Source organism: Aulonocara sp. 'chitande type north' Nkhata Bay, linkage group LG3 (genome assembly GCF_057382095.1).
Source record: "Aulonocara sp. 'chitande type north' Nkhata Bay isolate Kocher_YH1m ecotype deep benthic linkage group LG3, A_spYH_male_GT1.1, whole genome shotgun sequence".
Taxonomy (NCBI): Eukaryota; Metazoa; Chordata; class Actinopteri; order Cichliformes; family Cichlidae; genus Aulonocara; species Aulonocara sp. 'chitande type north' Nkhata Bay.
Genome location: NC_141346.1, coordinates 77,098,689 through 77,118,553, shown reverse-complemented (window position 1 = coordinate 77,118,553; position 19,865 = coordinate 77,098,689). Strand labels below are relative to the sequence as shown.

General features: G+C 42.6%; 2 protein-coding genes across 5 annotated transcripts in view; one reads left to right on the top strand and one right to left on the bottom strand.

Moving 5' to 3' along the window:
• LOC147337071 (uncharacterized) overlaps window positions 1-19,865 on the top strand; it is a 217,957-nt gene that overhangs the window by 84,830 nt on the left and 113,262 nt on the right. The gene's annotated exons all lie outside the window — the stretch shown is intronic.
• LOC147337072 (protein NLRC3-like) overlaps window positions 1-19,865 on the bottom strand; it is a 56,270-nt gene that overhangs the window by 24,469 nt on the left and 11,936 nt on the right. For all 4 annotated transcript variants that reach the window (XM_086285736.1, XM_086285737.1, XM_086285735.1 and 1 more), the window contains 4 exons: window positions 11,462-11,746; window positions 8,840-10,631; window positions 4,055-4,228; window positions 3,653-3,826 (listed from right to left, as the gene is read on the bottom strand). In XM_086285736.1, the coding sequence (XP_086141862.1) occupies window positions 3,653-3,826; window positions 4,055-4,228; window positions 8,840-10,631; window positions 11,462-11,746 (2,425 nt within the window). The remainder of the gene's footprint in view (window positions 1-3,652; window positions 3,827-4,054; window positions 4,229-8,839; window positions 10,632-11,461; window positions 11,747-19,865) is intronic.

Sequence of the window (19,865 nt, the reverse complement as noted above, 5' to 3'; positions counted from 1 at the left end):
GAAATTCTTTAATGTCTACCTTTAATTTGGAAACTATGGCAGGATCATTAAGGTGCGATAACAATTTCCACAGTGTGGTACATTTTTTCCTAGCCACCTGCAAAGATAGAGAGATAGGACTGTGGTCAGATAGATCTCTTGTTAATATGTCACAGTCTTTGACCCTAAACCTATCAACTTTAAACATAAAAAAGTAGTCCAGCCTTGCATACACTTTAAAGGAACCAGAGTAATGAGTGAAATTTCTGGTAGATGCGTAGCGGTCCCTCCATACATCTATTATCCCCATCTCTACCATATAGGAATTGACTTTTCTAGTAAGTGCTGTTACCTGGTTGGTTGGGGAGGAGGAGTCTAGTTTAGGGTCAAGTCTAAAGTTAAAACCCCCCCACAGACAACTATCCCCTGAGAATCCACCAATAAATCAAACCTATTCCTATAGAATAGCCAATCGCTCCCAGGGGGAGCATAAACATTTAAAATTGTGATTTCAGACCCTTCTATCCATTCTGTTATTCTAACCAATCTGCCTTCCTCGTCACAGAGTTCTTAGATATGTTCATAGTTAAGTGTACCAGAGATAAGTGTAGCCACACCCCTCTTGTGTTTGGACTTAACGGAAGAGGAGAATACATATTTAAAACCCTTTCTTTTCAATCTCAAGTGATCTACTTGGTTCATGTGTGTCTCCTGAAGTAATGCAATCTGGGCCTTCTCCTTCCTTAGTTTGGACAGTATCTTATTCATCTTAATCACGTTCAGAACCCCGTTAACATTAAAAGAGATTACTTTCACTGACTCACTTCCCATAAAGGTATATTAAGTTACCACAGCGCATAAACTCAATAGCAGCAGGCAACCCCCTCTTAAAACAGTAACAAGTGAAAAAAGTTAGGAATGAACTGAAAACATTTGAACATAACTGGAGCTTGAAAGCTCCTAAGCTGGCTTCTGACAGTGGAGCACTTCCACTGACACCCTCACAACTTGAAGGGAAACCCCTTATTACCCCCTGAGTTAGGGGGCTTTCCACTGCGACGTCACTCACAGCACGAGAAGCCCCACCCATTTTAGCTCGACAGTAACCATATTTCACCATGTTGTCCATAGCTAATACATAACATTAAATTCGTTCTCTTCACGTCTGTATACTTGCAGCTTCTCTCTATATCCCGCAGCTCCTCGGATCTGACGCGGACGCCGACCACCAACTCCCCGCCACAGCGGGCATCTTTGTAGTTTTTCTCTGGGGGTTGCCGGTGGTGTAATCACCTTTACCGGCAGGCCCCGACTCGCCAGGTCAGCCATTGCCTCCTCCACCGTGTTGTAGGTTTTCACTCCTTCTTCGAAAAAAACCTTAAGGCGCGCTGAGTAGAGGGTCCTAAACCGTACATTCTTCTCTTTTAGGACCTTTCGTGCCTCTGCATACTCCTTCCTCAAAGCCATGATCTCAGGGGGGTAATCGTGGTCTAGGTTGATCTTGCTGGAATTTAACATAAAACCTTTCTTTTGCCAAGCGAGCCTCAGCACTTCTTCTTTAACCGTGAAGCACAGGAATTTTACCAGGATCGATCTGGGTTGGGAGCCGTCCGGAGGGAGTAATGATAACACTCTGTGTGCTCTCTGAATTTGTAACGGTGTTGATGGTGGGATGGCGAGATTCTCCCGGAGTAGCTTCTCCACAAAGTGGGCCATAGATGGAGCTCCCGATTCTTCTCCCTCCGGCACCCTGTACAGTCTGAGCGACTCCCTCCTCGAGTAAGCCTCCAGTGATGTTAGTTTTGTTTGAAACTTTTCCTGCATGCTTTCTTCCATTTGCGCAACATCTCTAAAGTTAGAAATATCCTGTCTCAGAGTGACGCTGAAAAACTAGTTCATGCATTTATTACTTCCAGGCTGGACTATTGTAATTCGTTATTATCAGGATGTCCAAAAAACTTCCTGAAAAGCCTTCAGTTAATCCAAAATGCTGCAGCAAGAGTCCTGACAGGGACTAGAAAGAGAGAGCAGATTTCTCCTGTATTGGCTTCCCTTCATTGGCTTCCTGTTAAATCCAGAATTGAATTCAAAATCCTGCTCCTCACATACAAGATCTTAAATAATCAGGCCCAATCTTATCTTAATGACCTTGTAGTACCATATCACCCCATTAGAGCACTTCGCTCTCACACTGCAGGCCTACTTGTTGTTCCTAGAGTATTTGAAAGTAGAATGGGAGGCAGAGCCTTCAGTTTTCAGGCCCCTCTTCTGTGGAACCAGCTTCCAGTTTGGATTCAGGAGACAGACACTATCTCTACTTTTAAGATTAATCTCATATTTCCATTAAAAGTGTTGAATTTGACTGTTTGATGTTCTTTATGATCTCTGGCACCAGTTCATCTGTAGGCTGAGCTCAATCCATCCATTTAGTGAAATTATGTTTAAAGGTCTCCTTGTTTTCTGAGCGTGCACAGATCCTGAAGCAGAAAGCCTGGGTTAATAGAGAAATGATCATCACTGTGATGATGCTCATCATCTCTGACTGGGATTTGAGGTTTTGTCAAAGCAGCAAAGAAAGCCTGGCTATGTTGGACTGGGTGTGGAAGCAGCTCCCAGTTTGAGTTCAGGAGACAGACGCCCTCTCTACTTTGAAGATCAGCTTCAAACTTTCCTTTTTGCTAAAGCATATAGTTAGGGCTGGGCCAGGTGACCCTGAATCCTCCCTTAGTTATGCTGCAATAGACGTAGGCTGCCGGGGATTCCCATGATGCATTGAGTTTTTCCTTTCCAGTCACCTTTCTCACTCACTATGTGTTAACAGACCTCTCTGCATTGAATCATATGTGTTATTAACCTCTGTCTCTCTTCCACAGCATGTCTTTATCCTGTCTTCCTTCTCTCACTCCAACCAATCACAGCAGATGGCCCTGCCCCTCCCTGAGCCTGGTTCTGCCAGAGGTTTCTTTCTGTTAAAAGGGAGTTTTTCCTTCCCACTGTCGCCAAAGTGCTTGTTCATAGGGGGTCATGTGATTGTTGGGTTTTTTTCTGTATTTATGAAGTGCCTTGAGGTGACTTTTGTTGTGATTTGGCGCTATATAAATAACATTGAATTGCATTGTTAGTATCTCAGACAAAATCTCGTCTGTGTTCTGGAGCTTATCTTTGTGTTCTGCAACCCTGGTTTCCACATCATTAAGCCGCGCATTGGCTTTATCCAACTCACCCCTTATTTCCACCAGTTGCGCTTTCGTGTCTTTTCGAAATTCTTTCACCTCTTTCCCAACGCCTCTCAGTTCTTTCAGTATCAGCGTCAAACTTGCTGGGTCAACCTCATCTTCTGTCCCAGAATCCTCGCGGCTAGGAGTGGGAGAGTGGCCTCGGCTAGCCCTATAGGGGCTAACGTTAGCCCCTTCTGTTAGCTGCACATTGCCATCTTCCACGTTTTCAAACGTTAACTTCTTAGCTATTTTGTTCTTTCTGGACATCATTTAAACCCCTTTTTCCTCTTTATGTGCACTTAGATAGTGTATTAATTTACTTGGGGCAGTTTTAATAAGTTTCAGTCGAGAGCTCTCGTACTAGGTGTCCATCCCCACGAGCGCCGGAACCGGAAGCCTTGAATAAAATGTTTAATTGGTTCATTTAAAAAAAACAAAATGTCAATTGATCTGACCTCAGAGTATTTAGTTTACAGTTTAAACTTTGTAGTCCAGCAGACAGAATCTTCACTCCTGAATCCTGCACATTTTTGATACTCAGGTCCAGCTCTGTCAGAGTAGAGGACTGAGAGCTGAGCATTGAGGACACAGCTTCACAGTTTTCCGCTAGAAGTTCACAGACGTTGAGTCTGAAAATGAAAACATGAACAAAGACTGATGTTAAAGTGTAATCAGGGTGCAATAACTAATCTTATATTTTAAGAATCCTTGTTGTTTTATGCTGAGCAGATGTGGTACGAAACAACAGTAAATTGATCAAGTTTACCTCTACTGTTTAAATTGCTGGATTTATTTTCTCAGTTAAAAACAAAACAAAACAAACAAACAAAAGAAAAAAGAATACAAATCGGTCAGACCTCAGAATATTCAGTTTGGCGTGTGGACTCTCCACTGCAGCAGACAGAAGCTTTACTGCTGAAGCCTCCAGGCTGTCGGTACTCAAGTCCAGCTCTCTCAGACTACAGGACTGGGAGCTGACCACTGACAACAAATCTGTACAGACTTTCTCTGACAGCTTACAGCTGCTCAGCCTGAAAAAAATAACAAGAACAACAAAACAATAATATTTATTATCAAATAAAATCTCTTTATATGTTGAATCTAAGTAATCAAATGTGTACAAATGAGTACACTACAATGCACAATTAAATAAAAAAATGTTCAAGAATTTAAGTGTAACAGAAGAAAAATATTTCAAATTAAACACAATTATTCCAATGTATGTAAATGGAAACCAGTGAAGACCAGGTTGATTTAGTGACAGTAGTTCAGTGTCTGCTGGCACAGGCCTGTGAGTACTGCAGTATTACACTTACTACAGTACTGCTGGTCACTTTATTAATTCTAATATGTGTGATTACTGTAAATGTAGTTATAAATAATGTATCACATCCTGGACTCTCATTTCATTTTCTGTCTAAAAGCTGCTTTGGCTCATTCCCCTTTAAAGCCCCGCTCTCCCTAAAGGCCAACTTTATTTTGATTGGATGATTTCATAAAGCACGCTGAAGGGCAGTAGCCAGTTATCATGAGCTCCATCTCCTCAACCTTCTGGTTTAGAAATTATAAGAAACTGTAAACCTCATAAAAACCGGTCTTGATCCATGCTCAATCATCCAGGTTAGTAAATCCCAAAAGTTGATTCTGTTCATCTGGACGTAGCGCTTTCAGTGGGAGAAACATTTCGTCACTCATCCAGGTGACTTCGTCAGTCTCAGCTGACTTCTGGTTTCCAACCCTATAAAAAGTACATTTGCATAATGACTGAAACCAGCCCACTGAAGGAACAATAAGGCTGGGAGGTCAGTTCCTTGACCATTAGGTTTGAGTCATTATGCAGATGTACTCTTTATAAGATTGGGGAAAGCTGCAGTCAGCTGAGCCTGAAGAAGTCATCTTGATGAGTGACAAAATGTTTCTCCCGCTGAGAGCGCTACGTCCAGATGAACAGAATCAAACTTTGGGGGCTCATAAAATCATGATTAGAAATCTTCTCAGATGTATTTTTACATTTTAGATCCACAGCAACAAAGTTCACAGCAGGATGTCTCTGTTCAGTAATTATTATGCCCATTACCTGCAAACTGTGAGGTACGCAGGTAATGTCAGGTAAACACTAGCTGTCTGAAACTGTTCCTGTTAAATGTGTGTATAAAGGAAATAAGCTGAAATACAGAGACTGGGTGGATCTGTGCTTTGACTTTGACACCAAAAATTTCTTCCTGTTAAAAGGGAGTTTTTCCTTCCCACTGTCGCCAAAGTGTTTGCTCATAGGGGGTCATATGATTGTTGGGTTTTTCTCTGTATCTATTACTGTACGATCTACTGTACAATATAAAGCGCATTGAGGTGACTGTTGTGATTTGGCGCTATATAAATAAAATTGAATTGAATTACATCCCATTTCAGGTACCTAGAACCTGAACCTTCTCTGGAAACCTGGGACGCTGGCGGGTTTCTCTTGCTTACCTATCTGCTCATCCTCTTTCTTTCTGCTCGCATGATGATTTCCTGGTTGAGTTTGTAAAGACTTTTGCTCAGGACCTTCTTGCTGTGCGGCAACAGTGCTAACCACCGTCCGCTGTATGTTTTTCAGTCATTAAATCAAACCATGAAAGATCAGCTTGCTTCTCGTGATGAACCTGTCTGTTTTCGATTCCACACCAGGGTCTGCCCACTGGAAAGTTCAGGGATAAGGGTGGAGGATACTCACACAAACATAAAAACCCAGATTGCAACTCCAACTCTCTGTTCTAGTTAACCAGACCTTTCAGGCTCTTGTTCAATTAGAACCTCATGGAGTCTGAGTTAGCGAGACAGTTAAACATCCCTCTATGCCCCCTTAATCCGCCCATTCCCACTAAGTCATTAAATAACCGAGTGTCCCCTCACATAACTCAGCGCACAGAGCCTGTCACCCCTGGCAATCACAAGAAAACACTTACCTTTTTTGCTTTTCATGCACCTCACAAACCACTCATACTCGGGTTTCCTTGGCTAGAATTACATAACCCCCACTTAGACTGGTCAGGTCAGAGGGTAATCAGTTAGAGTCTGTTCTGTCATTCAAATTGCCTTGTTTCTGCCCGTCCACCGGAACCTGTGGAACCATCAACCAACACTGAGACTGTTTTAGATCTCTCCTCTGTCCCCACCAAATGTCATGATCTTCAGGAAGTATTTAGCAAAAGTAAAGCGCTTTCACTGCCACCTCACAAACCACAGGACAGCACCATAGAACTACTCTCTGGCTCCACCCGGCCTTCTAGCTGGCTGTATAACCTGCTTAGACCTGAGTGTGCGGCTATGGAAAAGTACATTAAGGAATCCCTCGGTGCAGGCATAATCCAACGATTGTCATCTCAAGTTGGAACTTCTTTTTTGTGGGGAAAAAGGATGGCTCTCTCTGGCCATGCATTTACTTCAGGGGCCTCAGTGATATTACCATCAAGAATAAGTACCTATTACCTCATTAGCTCTGCTTTCAGGCCATTTCACAGTGCCACTGGGTTTACAAAACCCCACATCCGCAACGCTTACCACTTTTTCCAGATCAATCAGGGAGACAAGTGGAAGACCGTTTTAAACATGCCATTGGGGGACTACGAGTATTTGGTCATGCCGCCTGGGTTAACTAATGCTCCCGCAATGTTTCAAGATTAGTTAACGATGTCCTCCGGGAATTCCTTGACAGGTTCGTATTGGTGTATCTGGATGATATCCTCATTTTTCCCAAAACCTGCGAGGAACATCAGTCTCATGTCCATGCTATTTTTCCAACGTTTGCTGGAGAATAAACCTTATGTCAAAGCAAAAAAGTGTGAATTCCATTCCTCATCAATAACTTTTTTCAGTTACATTTTGGCACGGGGGCAGGTGAAGACGGATCTGGCAAATGTGAAAGCTTTAACAGAGTGGCCTACCCCTTGTACCCATTGTAGATTCAAGAAGCATCTCCAATGGGTTTTGGGAATAGCAAATTTTTATAGACTGTTCATTTTCAACTATAGTCAGGTAGCTGCACCACTCAAGTCTCAGCATGCATCTGGTCCCCCAAAGCTGAAACTGCATTCACCAAACTTAAGTATCTGTTCACCACGGCACCTTTTTGGTTCACCCTGATCACAGTTATCATTGCAAAGGTGGACACATCAGAAATTGGAGCAGGGAGAGGTAAATGATGCCAAGTGAAAGAGAATGCTTTGGGGGGGGGGGGGGGGGTCATGCTGCTGTCATGGTCTGTGTGAGCGGCGGTGGTTTCCCACTAGACTCTGGTTTCTGCCTTTGGGTGAAGCCTGGTCAGCCTGTCCATTGTCCACACCTGACAGTAATCTACTAGGCTGAATATAACATCAGCACTCCCAATAACTCTGCTAACCTCCTAATCCTCGGATCATCTACTCACCCTTGCAGTTCAGTCACGTTTTCCTGGATGCTGGTCTTCTTGATTCACTCACAGCCACATTAATGCCTTTCGTCTCTTAGACTTACTGGACCACTTTGCCTGGATTCAAAGCTAACAAGTACTCACCCAGACCTCACCACCTGCCTTCCCCAAGTTGCTTTCCGACTGCTGACAAGTAAATGGTAAATGGACTGATTCTTATATAGCGTTTTTCTACTCTCCCGGAGTACTCAAAGCGCTCTATACAACATGCCACATCCACCCAATCACACCCATTCTCACAAACACTTTATCTGAACTTAGTGCTTTCTAAGTACATTCACGCACATTCATACTCTGATGGATGCATCGGAGAGCAAGTTGGGGTTAGTATCTTGCCCAAGGATACTTGACATGCAGACTGGAGGAGCCAGGGATCGAACCACCAACCTTCTGATCAGTAGGTCAGATCAGACCAGCTTTACCTCCTGAGCTACAGAAACCCCAAATAAGACATTGAAGATAACCTCGTTCACTTACTGTAACCTCCACCAGTGATCTTTCTGATGCTGCTCTACCTCTGTTACAGTGACTCAGATTACCATCTACCAAGACCCATTTCCGGAAACCTACCACAGAGCCCACTTCATGCTCACAGCTTCAAGTGCTTGACTTCCGCCATAGTTCACAGTTCATGTTAAAAAATTCCAAGTGTCAAGTTCCTGTGTGTAAATAAAGCCTTCACGTCTAGTAATATTCAGTTCCTTCACCTTTGTCTGTATTTTGGGTTCACCATGTTGTTCTGGCCACACCGAGGTAACAGATTTATATTTGAAAAACAGAGAGACATGGGGGATTGCAATAAAGATGAGACACAAACCAGACCTTAAAATAAGAACATCTGAAAACGATGTAGGTGCAGTCTGGTAGCTCAAGTATTTGCTTTAAAAAACAGAGCTAGACTCCTGGTTGTTGGAGACAAGTGAACAACTTGAGGATAATAAACCTGTCAGAGGGGCTGAAGGATCAGAGCTCATGTTCTTATAGGCTGGATCTGGATTGTGCTTTGATTCGAGTTGAAGACAAAAATATTTCAGAAATGCTGACATGTCCTGCTGGAGAGAAATATTTAAAGTATCATGACTATTTTAGTGACTATTTTTTAATTTTTCTAAAGTGGTAGTGTTCTTTGAACTGAGCACCTCTGATTTATTTCCCATGATTTTAAGAATGAAGCGATGAGTTCATGTTTACTTACAGAGCTTTGTTGGAGGCTTTGACCACTGGCAGCAGCCTCAGAAGAGCCTTCTCTGAAGCAGAGTATTTCTTCAGGTCAAACACATCCAGATCTTCTTCTGATGACAGTAAGATGAAGACCAGAGCTGACCACTGAGCAGGAGACAGTTTACCTGTGGAGAGACTTCCTGATCTCAGGGACTGTTGGATCTCCTCCACTAGAGAACGATCATTCAGTTCATTCAGACAGTGGATCAGATTGATGCTTTTCTCTGCAGACAGATTCTCACTGAGCTTCTTCTTGATGTACTGGACTGTTTCCTGATTGGTCTGTGAGCTACTTCCTGTCTGTGTCAGCAGACCTCGTAGGAGAGTCTGATTGGTCTGCAATGAAAGACCCAGGAGGAAGCGGAGGAACAAGTCCAGGTGTCCATTTGGACTCTGTAAGGCCTTGTTCACAGCACTCTGGTAGAAGTGTGTCTCTGCAGATTCTCCTGTGTTAGACTTCTTGGGGGTTGTTTGTTCTTCCAGCAGATTGAGTCCAGAGTTGATGAAGGTCCGATGGACATGAAGAGCAGCCAGAAACTCCTGAACACTCAGATGGATGAAGCAGAACACCTTGTCCTGGTACAGTCCTCTCTCCTCTTTAAAGATCTGTGTGAACACTCCTGAGTACACTGAGGCTGCTCTGATATCGATGCCACACTCTGTCAGGTCTGATTCATAGAAGATCAGGTTTCCTTTCTGCAGCTGATCAAAAGCCAGTTTTCCCAGAGACTCCATCATCTTCCTGCTCTCTGGACTCCAGTGTGGATCTGTTGCACGTCCTCTATTATACTTGACCTTCTTCACTTTGGCCTGAACCACCAGGAAGTGGATGTACATCTCAGTCAGGGTGTTGGGCAGCTGTCCTCCCTCTCTGGTTTCCAGCACATCCTCCAGAACTGTAGCAGTGATCCAGCAGAAGACTGGGATGTGGCACATGATGTGGAGGCTTCGAGCTTTCTTGATGTGGGAGATGATCCTGCTGGCCTGCTCCTCATCTCTGAATCGGTTCCTGAAGTACTCCTCCTTCTGTGGGTCAGTGAACCCCCTGACCTCTGTCACCCTGTGAACATACTCAGGGGGGATCTGGTCTGCTGCTGCAGGTCGTGTGGTTATCCAGACGTGAGCATAGGGAAGAAGCCTCCTCCTGATCAGGCTTGTGAGAAGTACATCAACTGTGGTGGGCATCGTAATATCAGTCACACTCTTAGTGTTGTTGAAGTCCAGAGGACCTCGACACTCATCCAGACCATCAAAGATGAACACAACCTGGAAGTCTTCAAAGCTGCAGATTCCTGCTTCTTTGGTTTCAGTAAAGAAGTGATGAACAAGTCCCACCAAGCTGAACTTTTCCTCTTTCAGCACATTCAGCTCTCTGAAAGTGAATGGAAATATGAACTGGATGTCCTGGTTGGCTTTGTCTTCAGCCCAGTCCAGGCTGTATTTCTGTGTTAAGACTGTTTTCCCAATGCCAGCCACTCCCTTTGTCAGCACTGTTCTGATCAGGTCCTGTCTTTTGGGTGAGTCTTTAAAGATGTCTTCATGTCTGATTGTTGTTTCAGGTCTGTGTGGTTTCCTGGATGCTGTTTCAATCTGTCTGACCTCATGTTCATCATTGACCTCTGCAGTCCCTCCCTCTGTGATGTAGAGCTCTGTGTAGATCTGATTCAGAAGGGTTGGGTTTCCTGCTTTAGCGATGCCCTCAAACACACACTGGAACTTCTTCTTTAAGAGAGACTTGAGTTTAGGCTGACACTTCTGAAGAGCATCTGAATCAAAAAAAGGAAAAAAAGAAGGTAAAATACAAATCTGGTCTGAAGGAGCTATGTGATGTACTTTGGCCTTTATTTAACCTATCAAGTTTTTAATATACTCATTCTACCAGAAATCAAAAAGGGGCTTCAGGAATTCCTAAATGTATTTCCTGAAAAAAGCCACGTTAAATGTTTTGAACCTCCACATCTGCATTGCTTTGCAGCTTTTCATATGTACCTGATGCCAACATGTGCAGGCTAAACAGGTTTCTGCTTTCTGTGCCTCTTCTCCAAACTTTGTAACCAAAAATAACAACATTGAAGTGTCATAACGTTCCCCACTGCTATGTTATTTAAAGAAGCATCTGAGAGAGATTCAGTAATTCACATTTAATTCTTCTCGTAATTTACAATGGCAAAAGATAATGTAAACCCTTTCTGGCCACAATTTGCTTTATTATATGTAAATGTGGCATTTTTTTCATTAAACATTTAAGTCAAATGACCGATCCTTAAAGAGTGTCCTCTTGTTAGAGAAACACTCTGACTTTTCTTTTTTAAGGCAATCAGTTTGCATGGTTTTTAAAAGTAAAGAACACTTGTGTTTAATTAAATACAGATCACATTAGATCTAAGTAGTTTCACACGTTTATGACGATCATCAAAATTCCTCCATGTAGTTTAGAAAATACATTTGCAGGCATGTAACAAATCCAAACATTCGTCGTAGAATGACGTTCTTGCCCTCTCCTTTTTCTTACAATGAATTCTGAGGTTTCACTTTCACATCTCAACAAACTGCAAGGTGACCATTTTTATTCATGGTATCTGATGCATGACCTCACCTTGTTGAGCAGATGGATCAGAGTTCAAACGCAGCTGAGAGAAAAGAGAAGGATCTTTGATCTGAAGATGCTTGATTGTTATCTTGCATGCTTTGTCTCCTTTTTTCCTCACTGTGTCGATCAAGCTGCGTGCCTTGTCTGCTCTGAGTGGGTTCCCCTCCAGTATCGATTCTTCCTCCAACTTATTTAAGATACCATCACTTACAAGGGCCTCAAGGAGCAGTTTAAGGATTTCTATTGTTACCCTCCAGACAAAGGCTGACCGTACCCTGGCAAGCTCCTCCTCTACAGGAAGAAGAAAGAGACATAAACATGCTTCTCAGTCGAAATCATGTGAAAAATACAGTGGAACCCCGACTTACGAATACCCCATTTAACAAAAAATTCAAGTTACGAAGGCAATGAACGGCAATATTTCTGCCCATGGTACGGCAAAATGCCGGTGTAACGAAATCCGCTGGCTCTGATTGGCTGAGCCTACAATGCCCACAAGGCCTTCCGAATCATGTGACAACCCCTTGGCTTCCGTACTCGTGCTTCGCTGTTCCACTTGAACGACATATTGTTGTTCTAGTTAGCAATTAGCCTATCGTTCAGCATCACCTCACTCAAAAGGTGCAATGGCTGTTTCGACTTAAGAAAATTTTCGACTTACGAAAGACCCTCGGGAACGGATTAATTTCGTAAGTCGGGGTTCCACTGTATTCTAACTTTGTTCAATTAACACTTCAACATCTCATCAACAAATACTAAATTTTAGGGTGTGTAGGGTTAAAATGATGCCAGCTTAAAATGAAACTGAAGAAAAAATTGAAACTGAAAAATAATGAAAAATATGAAAAACAAAATCTTGTCATTCATATCCTGCATTCCAGATTAAGTTTAAAATAAGAACGAGTGCAAGTACGAACGTGAGAATTATGTATATTGTAATAGGTATATTGTACCTAAATGATAGTATATTGTACAAACATGAAAAGTATATTGTTAGAACTATATCTAATATTGTTAGAACAATAGTATACTATAATAATAAACTTTTCACGTTATAATGTGACATAGCTCTATTTTTCTTTTGCCTGGGTGGCGGCTCTACGCTTCCGTACTACGCTTCTGTATCCAACACTTTTCAATGTGGCCTCACAAAATTATTATGACTACAACAACCATGAAAAGAGTTGGATGGACATTGCTACTCAATCACAGCTGCCTGGTCAATGTTTTTCATTAGTAATTTAGCAAAGTTGATGGTGTGTGTGTCTGTAAGACAGAGAGAGGGAGAGCGAGGGACAGATTTTGTATGATAAGCTTCATGTTATGAAGGCACAGTTTGAGCACTCGGGTCGCATCAGAGCATCAGGCCATATAGTGTGAGACCCTGCATCGTGACCTATGAACTTCTAACCTCTGCGATTTAATTGTACAGTTTGAGCAGGAGCTGAATAACGCGACTGAAAAAAAAAAATCGCACAGTGTTTGCCCAGCTTAATGCAGACTGTTTAAACTAAACAAGCTGCTGTTTCACATAATAAACCCTGTCAGCTGCAGTATTGTCTTCTGTTTTAACAGTTAAAGCAGTAGAGACGAGCTGTTTGCATGTGCGTGGAACTCTAGCGTCATTAACCATGCTAGCTGTTAGCTTATAGCTCACGCTAGCTAACCAGCGAGCAGTTAAAAGGACAGCTGAAGCTGCACAAAATACCCACAAACTTATCTCACTACAATGTAGCGCCGAAAATATGACTCGCAGCTCAAGCTCGACACAGCGTCTGTAACATAAGACTGACATCCAGCTAACCACAGCTAAAAGATATTTAGAGAAAACTTACAGTTTCCTCAGGTTACATGAACTGAGTTGTTTCACGCTGAAAAGTTGGTTTGTTTTGGCTCTCACTGAAGACATAGCTGCTCTTTTGTGCTGCTTTTACCCAATGGTATCTTTTGCGAGTGTGGACGCGTCATCTGTTTGCTCCTTAAATGCTTTTCTTCTTTTATTGATTTTTATGCTGATTTTTTCCCTTTTTTCCGTATGAGCTTACCTGCGATAGCTTCTGGACACTTATAGATCATTAGGACTAAAGTGTTCTTAACAGAAACAGCAACATTTTTATAGTTACCTTATCCTCAGCGCTCCGTGTGTCTGTGGCCTAGACACAGCTGAAGCCTGATTACAGTGTCTGGGCACCGAACAGCCCCAATAGCCTGGAAAGGTGCTAACCGCTAGGCTAACTAGCAACAAGATGCCTTCCCTATCCACAGATGACTACCACAGCCTCCTGCAGAAGATTGCAGTACTGGAGACAAAAATTCATCGCTTAGAAGTAAACGTGGAGGTAAATGGACTGTGTGGAAATGAAACAACCTTGCCTTTGATTCAAAACAATGGCGATGAGCAAGCTAGTACACAGCTAAGGAGCACAGATAACATGACCAAGAAAGTAGACTCTGTGCATCATTATTTTAAATCCTCAAGTGATAATCCCCCCTTGGACTGTCTTGGTGCAAAACCAAGACATAAATCATGTCTCCTGGAAGGGGGAGGACGTACCACAGGCAGGGCACAGCGAGCTGAAATCTCTGAAACCGACTGGCCTTCACTTCCTACGAGACAGAGAAGCTCTTCTACCCCTGTATACGAGAGGAAACAGGACTGGACAACCGTGAATAGGAAGGATAACAACAAACCTCCAAAACAACTGAATGTGAAACTGCAGAACAGATTTGCTCCACTATCAAAGGACCCTGGATCTATATCGGACAACCATCCATCTAAAAGCAGCGAAGTAAGGTCTGAAAATCTGTTGAAAAGTAAAAGACCACAGGGAAAGTGTAAAATTATGATATTATTTTATGCCATGTTATACCCCTAATTAAAGATTGTGAATTATTATGTAGTTTTAGTTTGCATTATTCTCCTGAATTAGAAGAAGCTGATAACTATTGCATTAGTTAAACTGATTTGCATTACATTAAATTGCTGACTTGTTGTGAATGAATGATATTGTTTTATGATGCATTATATTGCTGAGTTATAAGAAATACTGTTCGCAGAAGGTTATTGTCTAATTTGTCTGAGTAGAAGAGAACAGAGTGTGCTGGAGTTTTCTGCCCCATTTCAGCAGGAGCAGATAAACAGGGAGCCAAGGTCGTAGCTTAGGCGCTGTGTGAGAGAGAGCATGTGAATGTTTAGGCTTTTTATGATAAGGTGGAGGCACCAGAGGTTATAAAAGTTTGAGCAATGCTCCACCATTTTGAGATTTTGAGGCTGTCTGCATCAGTGTCCATCTCCCACGTGTGTGATCATTAAATCATCGTTTGACTCAACCCGGCCGGACCAGTGTTGTTATTGTGGTTTTTTCTCTTGTCTCCATCCCCAATATTTTGAACCTTAACAGCTTGGGGGCTCGTCCTGTGGTATTGGGGTGGAATTTAAAAGTTTGGACGGTCCGAGGTTGTCGAACGGACAGGCACGAGCCAGTGGTCTGATTTGAGTGGACAAAAGCCGGCTTATCTAAAGGTAAGGCACTACCTGTTGAATTATTTCCAAAATGTGCCAAATTGGATATGACTAAATTAAAGTCTACTCACTGAAATTACTGGTAGAGTGTCTGTTTTGATTTTGATGAGAATCACCGTGTGTTATGCAGTTAAAGTTGCTTAAGAATGTTTAATGAAGTTGAAGAAATATGAAACTGTTCTGGAGGTAACAGATATAATGTTGGGTTTGAGTCCCTGGATATTGAGCTGAAGGCTCAGGTAGTTTGGTAGGGAAATTAGGACAGAAACTGTTCCCAGAAGTAACAGAGACTGTTTAATTGGTCGTAAAAAAGTTATCTTTCTTCGGTGAGACCCGTTATGGTAAAATTTCTCAAAATCGGTTAGGTGAAAATTATTATAGGACGGCAGCCCAGAAGTCTGCTAAGAAGCACATAGCCCGGGGGTTACGCCCCCTCCTGGCCGTGGACGCGCGGTCTTGACCTGTCGGCGAACAGGGGTAGTTCAGTTTGGCTTTAACTGTGGGGTACAGGGCATCCCGAAATAAGCTAGGAGTTAGAATCTCCTCACCGTTTTAAATGGTGTCATGTGCTTGTTTGGACAAAGTTAAATTGAGTTAGGGATTTAGAAGTTAGGTCAGAAACTGTTCCCAGAAGTAACAGATACTGTTTGACTGATTACAAAAAGTGAAGCTTTCTTCGGTTGGACCCGTTAACTTAAATTTGTCGAAATTTGTTAGGTGCTGAATCTGTCAGGCCTGTCAGTGATTGTAAATATAAGACGTCTTTGTAGTATAAAATAGAAGAGTTTTGTCTGAGCTTTGTGTGACCCTGTGTGTGATGACAGCGCACTGCAGCGCTGCGAGCTATTTTTAGACGGTGTGTGAACATGCAAATGAGCTGTGACGCGCACAGAGGACTTTGCTTCCTGCTTAGCGTGTTTTTGAGTTTTATAATTTTGATTTGCAAACAATGATACATGCCTGTAATTAAAACGCTGATTTTGCTGATTATGATACTACAAATAAGGTGCTGAATGACTAGGGTGTGAATGATGTTGGAGTTTAAAGCGGAAACTCAGAGAGGAGTGTGTTGGGAGACTGGCATGTAGTCTGCAGTGCAAAGGTGGGCGTCTTGCCTGCTAGTCTATTTAACAGTGATGAAAATGATATTAAATAAATCTCTCAGTGTGTTGATACAGGTGGCTATGGGGCTGGACCAACTGCCCCCACAAGCACGGCGGCCGAAGCAAAATTATAGTAATGGACACAAAATCAGCAAGAATCAGCAGCTGTGGAAAAGATAGCAGCTAGCAGAGAATTAAAGGAGAAATTAAGAGAAGTTTTACACATAAAATTGCGGCCAACAGACTTGTGGAGGTTGGGAAGGCGCCTGGAGCATCACAACAAGAAGGTGAAACAAAAACACACACAAGCAGAGAAATGTGAGAGAGAGGCACGTGCTAGAGAAATGCCTCGTTTGAGAAAAAACGTTAAATTAGCCCATGTACAAACGCACATACACGCAATGAAGAAACAGCTTACACCCATGAACATGTGAAGATTTTCCAGCAACTTTAAAGCAGTGAAGCTTAACATACACCCGCCGTTACACAATAAAGTTTATCCACTACTAACAAATAAACCCTCTGGGTTGCAGGACAACAACTTAACTTCAAAAAAAAAAAAAAAAAAATCACAACCAGTGATAACACGACAAATTTAGTGGTTAATAAAAGTCAAACTGTGACATGTTTTCTTCTGATTGATTAATACAAGTGATTACTGAATGAAAGAAAATTCCATTTTTGTGCTTTAAACATGATCTTAAGAATTTTAACATGTACCTGTGTTGTCCTGTCAGCTTGGTGAGTTATGAGAGGATTATATGGTGAGAAAAAAAAAAAAAAAAAAAAAAAGGGGGAGAGAAGGCTGACACAGGGCCTGGTCCCGTTGTTTTTCCCCTCTCTGAGTAACACAGCCAATACAACATGATTTTCCTGTTCGTTTGTTTTTGTTTTTGTTTTGTTTTGTTTTTTCTCTTTATGCTTGATTACAGGCTGCTTTGTCGGCCCGGAAAAGCCGAGGCTGACCCTGGACTCCTGCTCTCCCCTCTACCATCTTTACCATCTTGACTCAACCCGGCCGGACCAGTGTTGTTATTGTGGTTTTTTCTCTTGTCTCCATCCCCAATATTTTGAACCTTAACAAAAGCTAAAGGCTAGGCCTGAAACTCTGATTGTGGGTGACTCTGCCGTAAAGGATGTACAAATGATGTGCGGTAAGAACACTAAAGTCCTCTGCTTTCCTAAGGATATGGTCAACAACCTGAAGGAGAGAATTCTTCAAATTGCAGATGAATATCCAACTGTGACAAACACTGTTCTGCATACAGGGTCAAACGATGTGTCCAAACAACAGTCGGAGGTTCTGAAACGGGACTTTACTGGATTATTAAATACTGTAAACTCTCTGAATGCAGCTGTATTCATCAGTGGACCTGTACCGCCGGTCAGAGGAGGAGACGAGAGATTCAGCAGGTTGTTTACACTGAATAAATGGCTTATATCAGCATGTGCTGACCACTCGGTGCACTTTATCGACAACTTTAATATTTTTTGGGAACGCAGGCATCTGTTTAAAGCAAATGGATTTAATTTTAACAAGTCAGGGGTGAAACTGTTCACCTCCAACTTGTTTTATTCCATACGTCATCCATATGTGCTTGGTGCCAAGGCTGAGATAAACGAGGAGTTATCTCATAAAGAGGAACAAACAGTACTCCAAGAACAGACAAAGCCCAGCAGAAACCTTGAGGAGGAGCTCCATCTGCCCCCACCCGGGAAGAGCCTCAGAAAGGAGAGACATCTGAGGCAAGAAGAGGGGTCCCTATTTGCCTCCAACTCTCTCAACAACACCAACGACCAGGACCAGGGACCACAACCTTCCCCAGTCCCCCAAACCCCTGACAGGCCATCACCCTCCTCCCCCTCCCTTTCTCCCTCCTCCCCACACCTGAAATTCACTGAGGAGATGATGGAGCGAGTCAATGCTGGGCTCAGATCTACCCCCCGGCCCAATCCCTTTTTGTCCCCCATAAACCCCCCACCAGAGCGGCCAAAGGTTCGCCATCGAGCCCCGCCCTCATCAGAGCAATCGAAGTCACATTGCCCAGCCTCGCCCCCCTTAGTTCCTCCTTACCACCTTCACGCTCTGTCTCCACAGTCTGATGTGTTTAGGGTCCGGGCTGCGAGGATTATGGCAGTGATGACTTTTCCCAGGAGAAGCTGGGACCCTGTTTACTAGAAGGTTTTAAAATCTCTGTACTTTTAGGTGACAGAAGGAGACATGTGGCCTGGTCAAAACACAGAGAGCTGCACTCTAAAAGATCTTTAAACATAGTAAACATACCTTGTGTGCCACAGACTGCTCCCAAACACGAGGGGACAAGTAATACCTCTAAAACACTTAAGTTGGCTTTATTAAACATTAGATCTCTAGCTGGGAAAACATTTTTAATTAATGATTTAATCACTGAGCACAGCCTTGATTTTATGTTTTTAACTGAAACTTGGTTGGACCAAAGTAACAGTGGAGCTGTTCTCATCGAGACGACCCCTCCTAACTACAGTTTTATCAGTGAGGCCAGGGTGAGCAGGAGAGGAGGAGGGGTTGCTGTCTTATTTAATGAATCATTTCAATGTAAGCAGCTATCTCCTGGAAGTTTTCAGTCTTTTGAATATGTGGCTTTACAGCTGAAGGCCCCATCCAAAGTTGTGTTTCTTAATGTTTACAGGCCTCCCAAATACTGCACAGACTTTTTTAATGACCTCAGTGAACTGCTGTCTGTGATCTGTGTTGATTTTGACTGTGTAATTATTGTTGGGGATTTTAACATCCATGTGGACAACCCTCAGGACAAAGGGACTAAAGACCTGAGTAACACTCTGGGCAACTTTGGGCTGACTCAGCATGTAATAGAGGCCACACATAATAGAGGACACACTCTTGACCTACTGATCTCCAAAGGCCTGAGCATTTCAAAGGTTACTGTGTCTGATGTGGGCCTGTCTGATCATTACTGTGTTTTCTTTGAAAGTAAAATCTCAGCCCACACAAATATATCAACAACAGTGATCACAAAACGGTGTATAACTGAACACAGTAGTGCAATTTTTAACCAGGTCTTCCCATTAACACCTGACCTGTCCAGAGGGTCAGTCAATGAGCTCGTCAATAGCTTCAATGCTAACATGTTAAATGTAATGGACACTATTGCTCCCATTAAGGTGAAGGAAGGAAGGAGTCTCCATGGAGAAACTCCACACTGGTGAAAAATGAAAAAAGAGAGTGTAGGAAAGCTGAGCAGGTTCACTATGACATCTATAAAGAGAAACTTCACAATTTTAATTTACAACTGAGGAGTGCAAGGAGGTCCTACTTCTCTGACATCATCACTAAAAACAGCCATAATGCTCGGGTCTTATTTTCTACAGTTGACAGGCTAACGAACCCTCCTGTGTCAGTGGCAGCTGAACTTCATTCAACCATGGCCTGCAATGACTTTGCCAAATTCTTCACAGAAAAAATCCAAAAAATTAGACAAGCAATTGGTACATCAACAGCAGATCCAGGATATGTACTGTGTCCACCGAAAAACTGCTTAAACACCATGAAACAGTTTCACCCGATTAACAGCAAAGACCTGGAGGACATCTTAGGTCAACTGAACTCCTCCTCCTGCTGTTTAGATGTCCTGCCAACAAGTTTTTTCAAAAAGGTCTCAAAGACTTTAGAGTCAGACCTATTACAGATCGTCAACTTTTCTTTATTATCAGGTGTGTTTCCAGAATCACTAAAAACTGCTGTAATCAAACCTATACTGAAAAAGGACAATCTTGACAAGACACA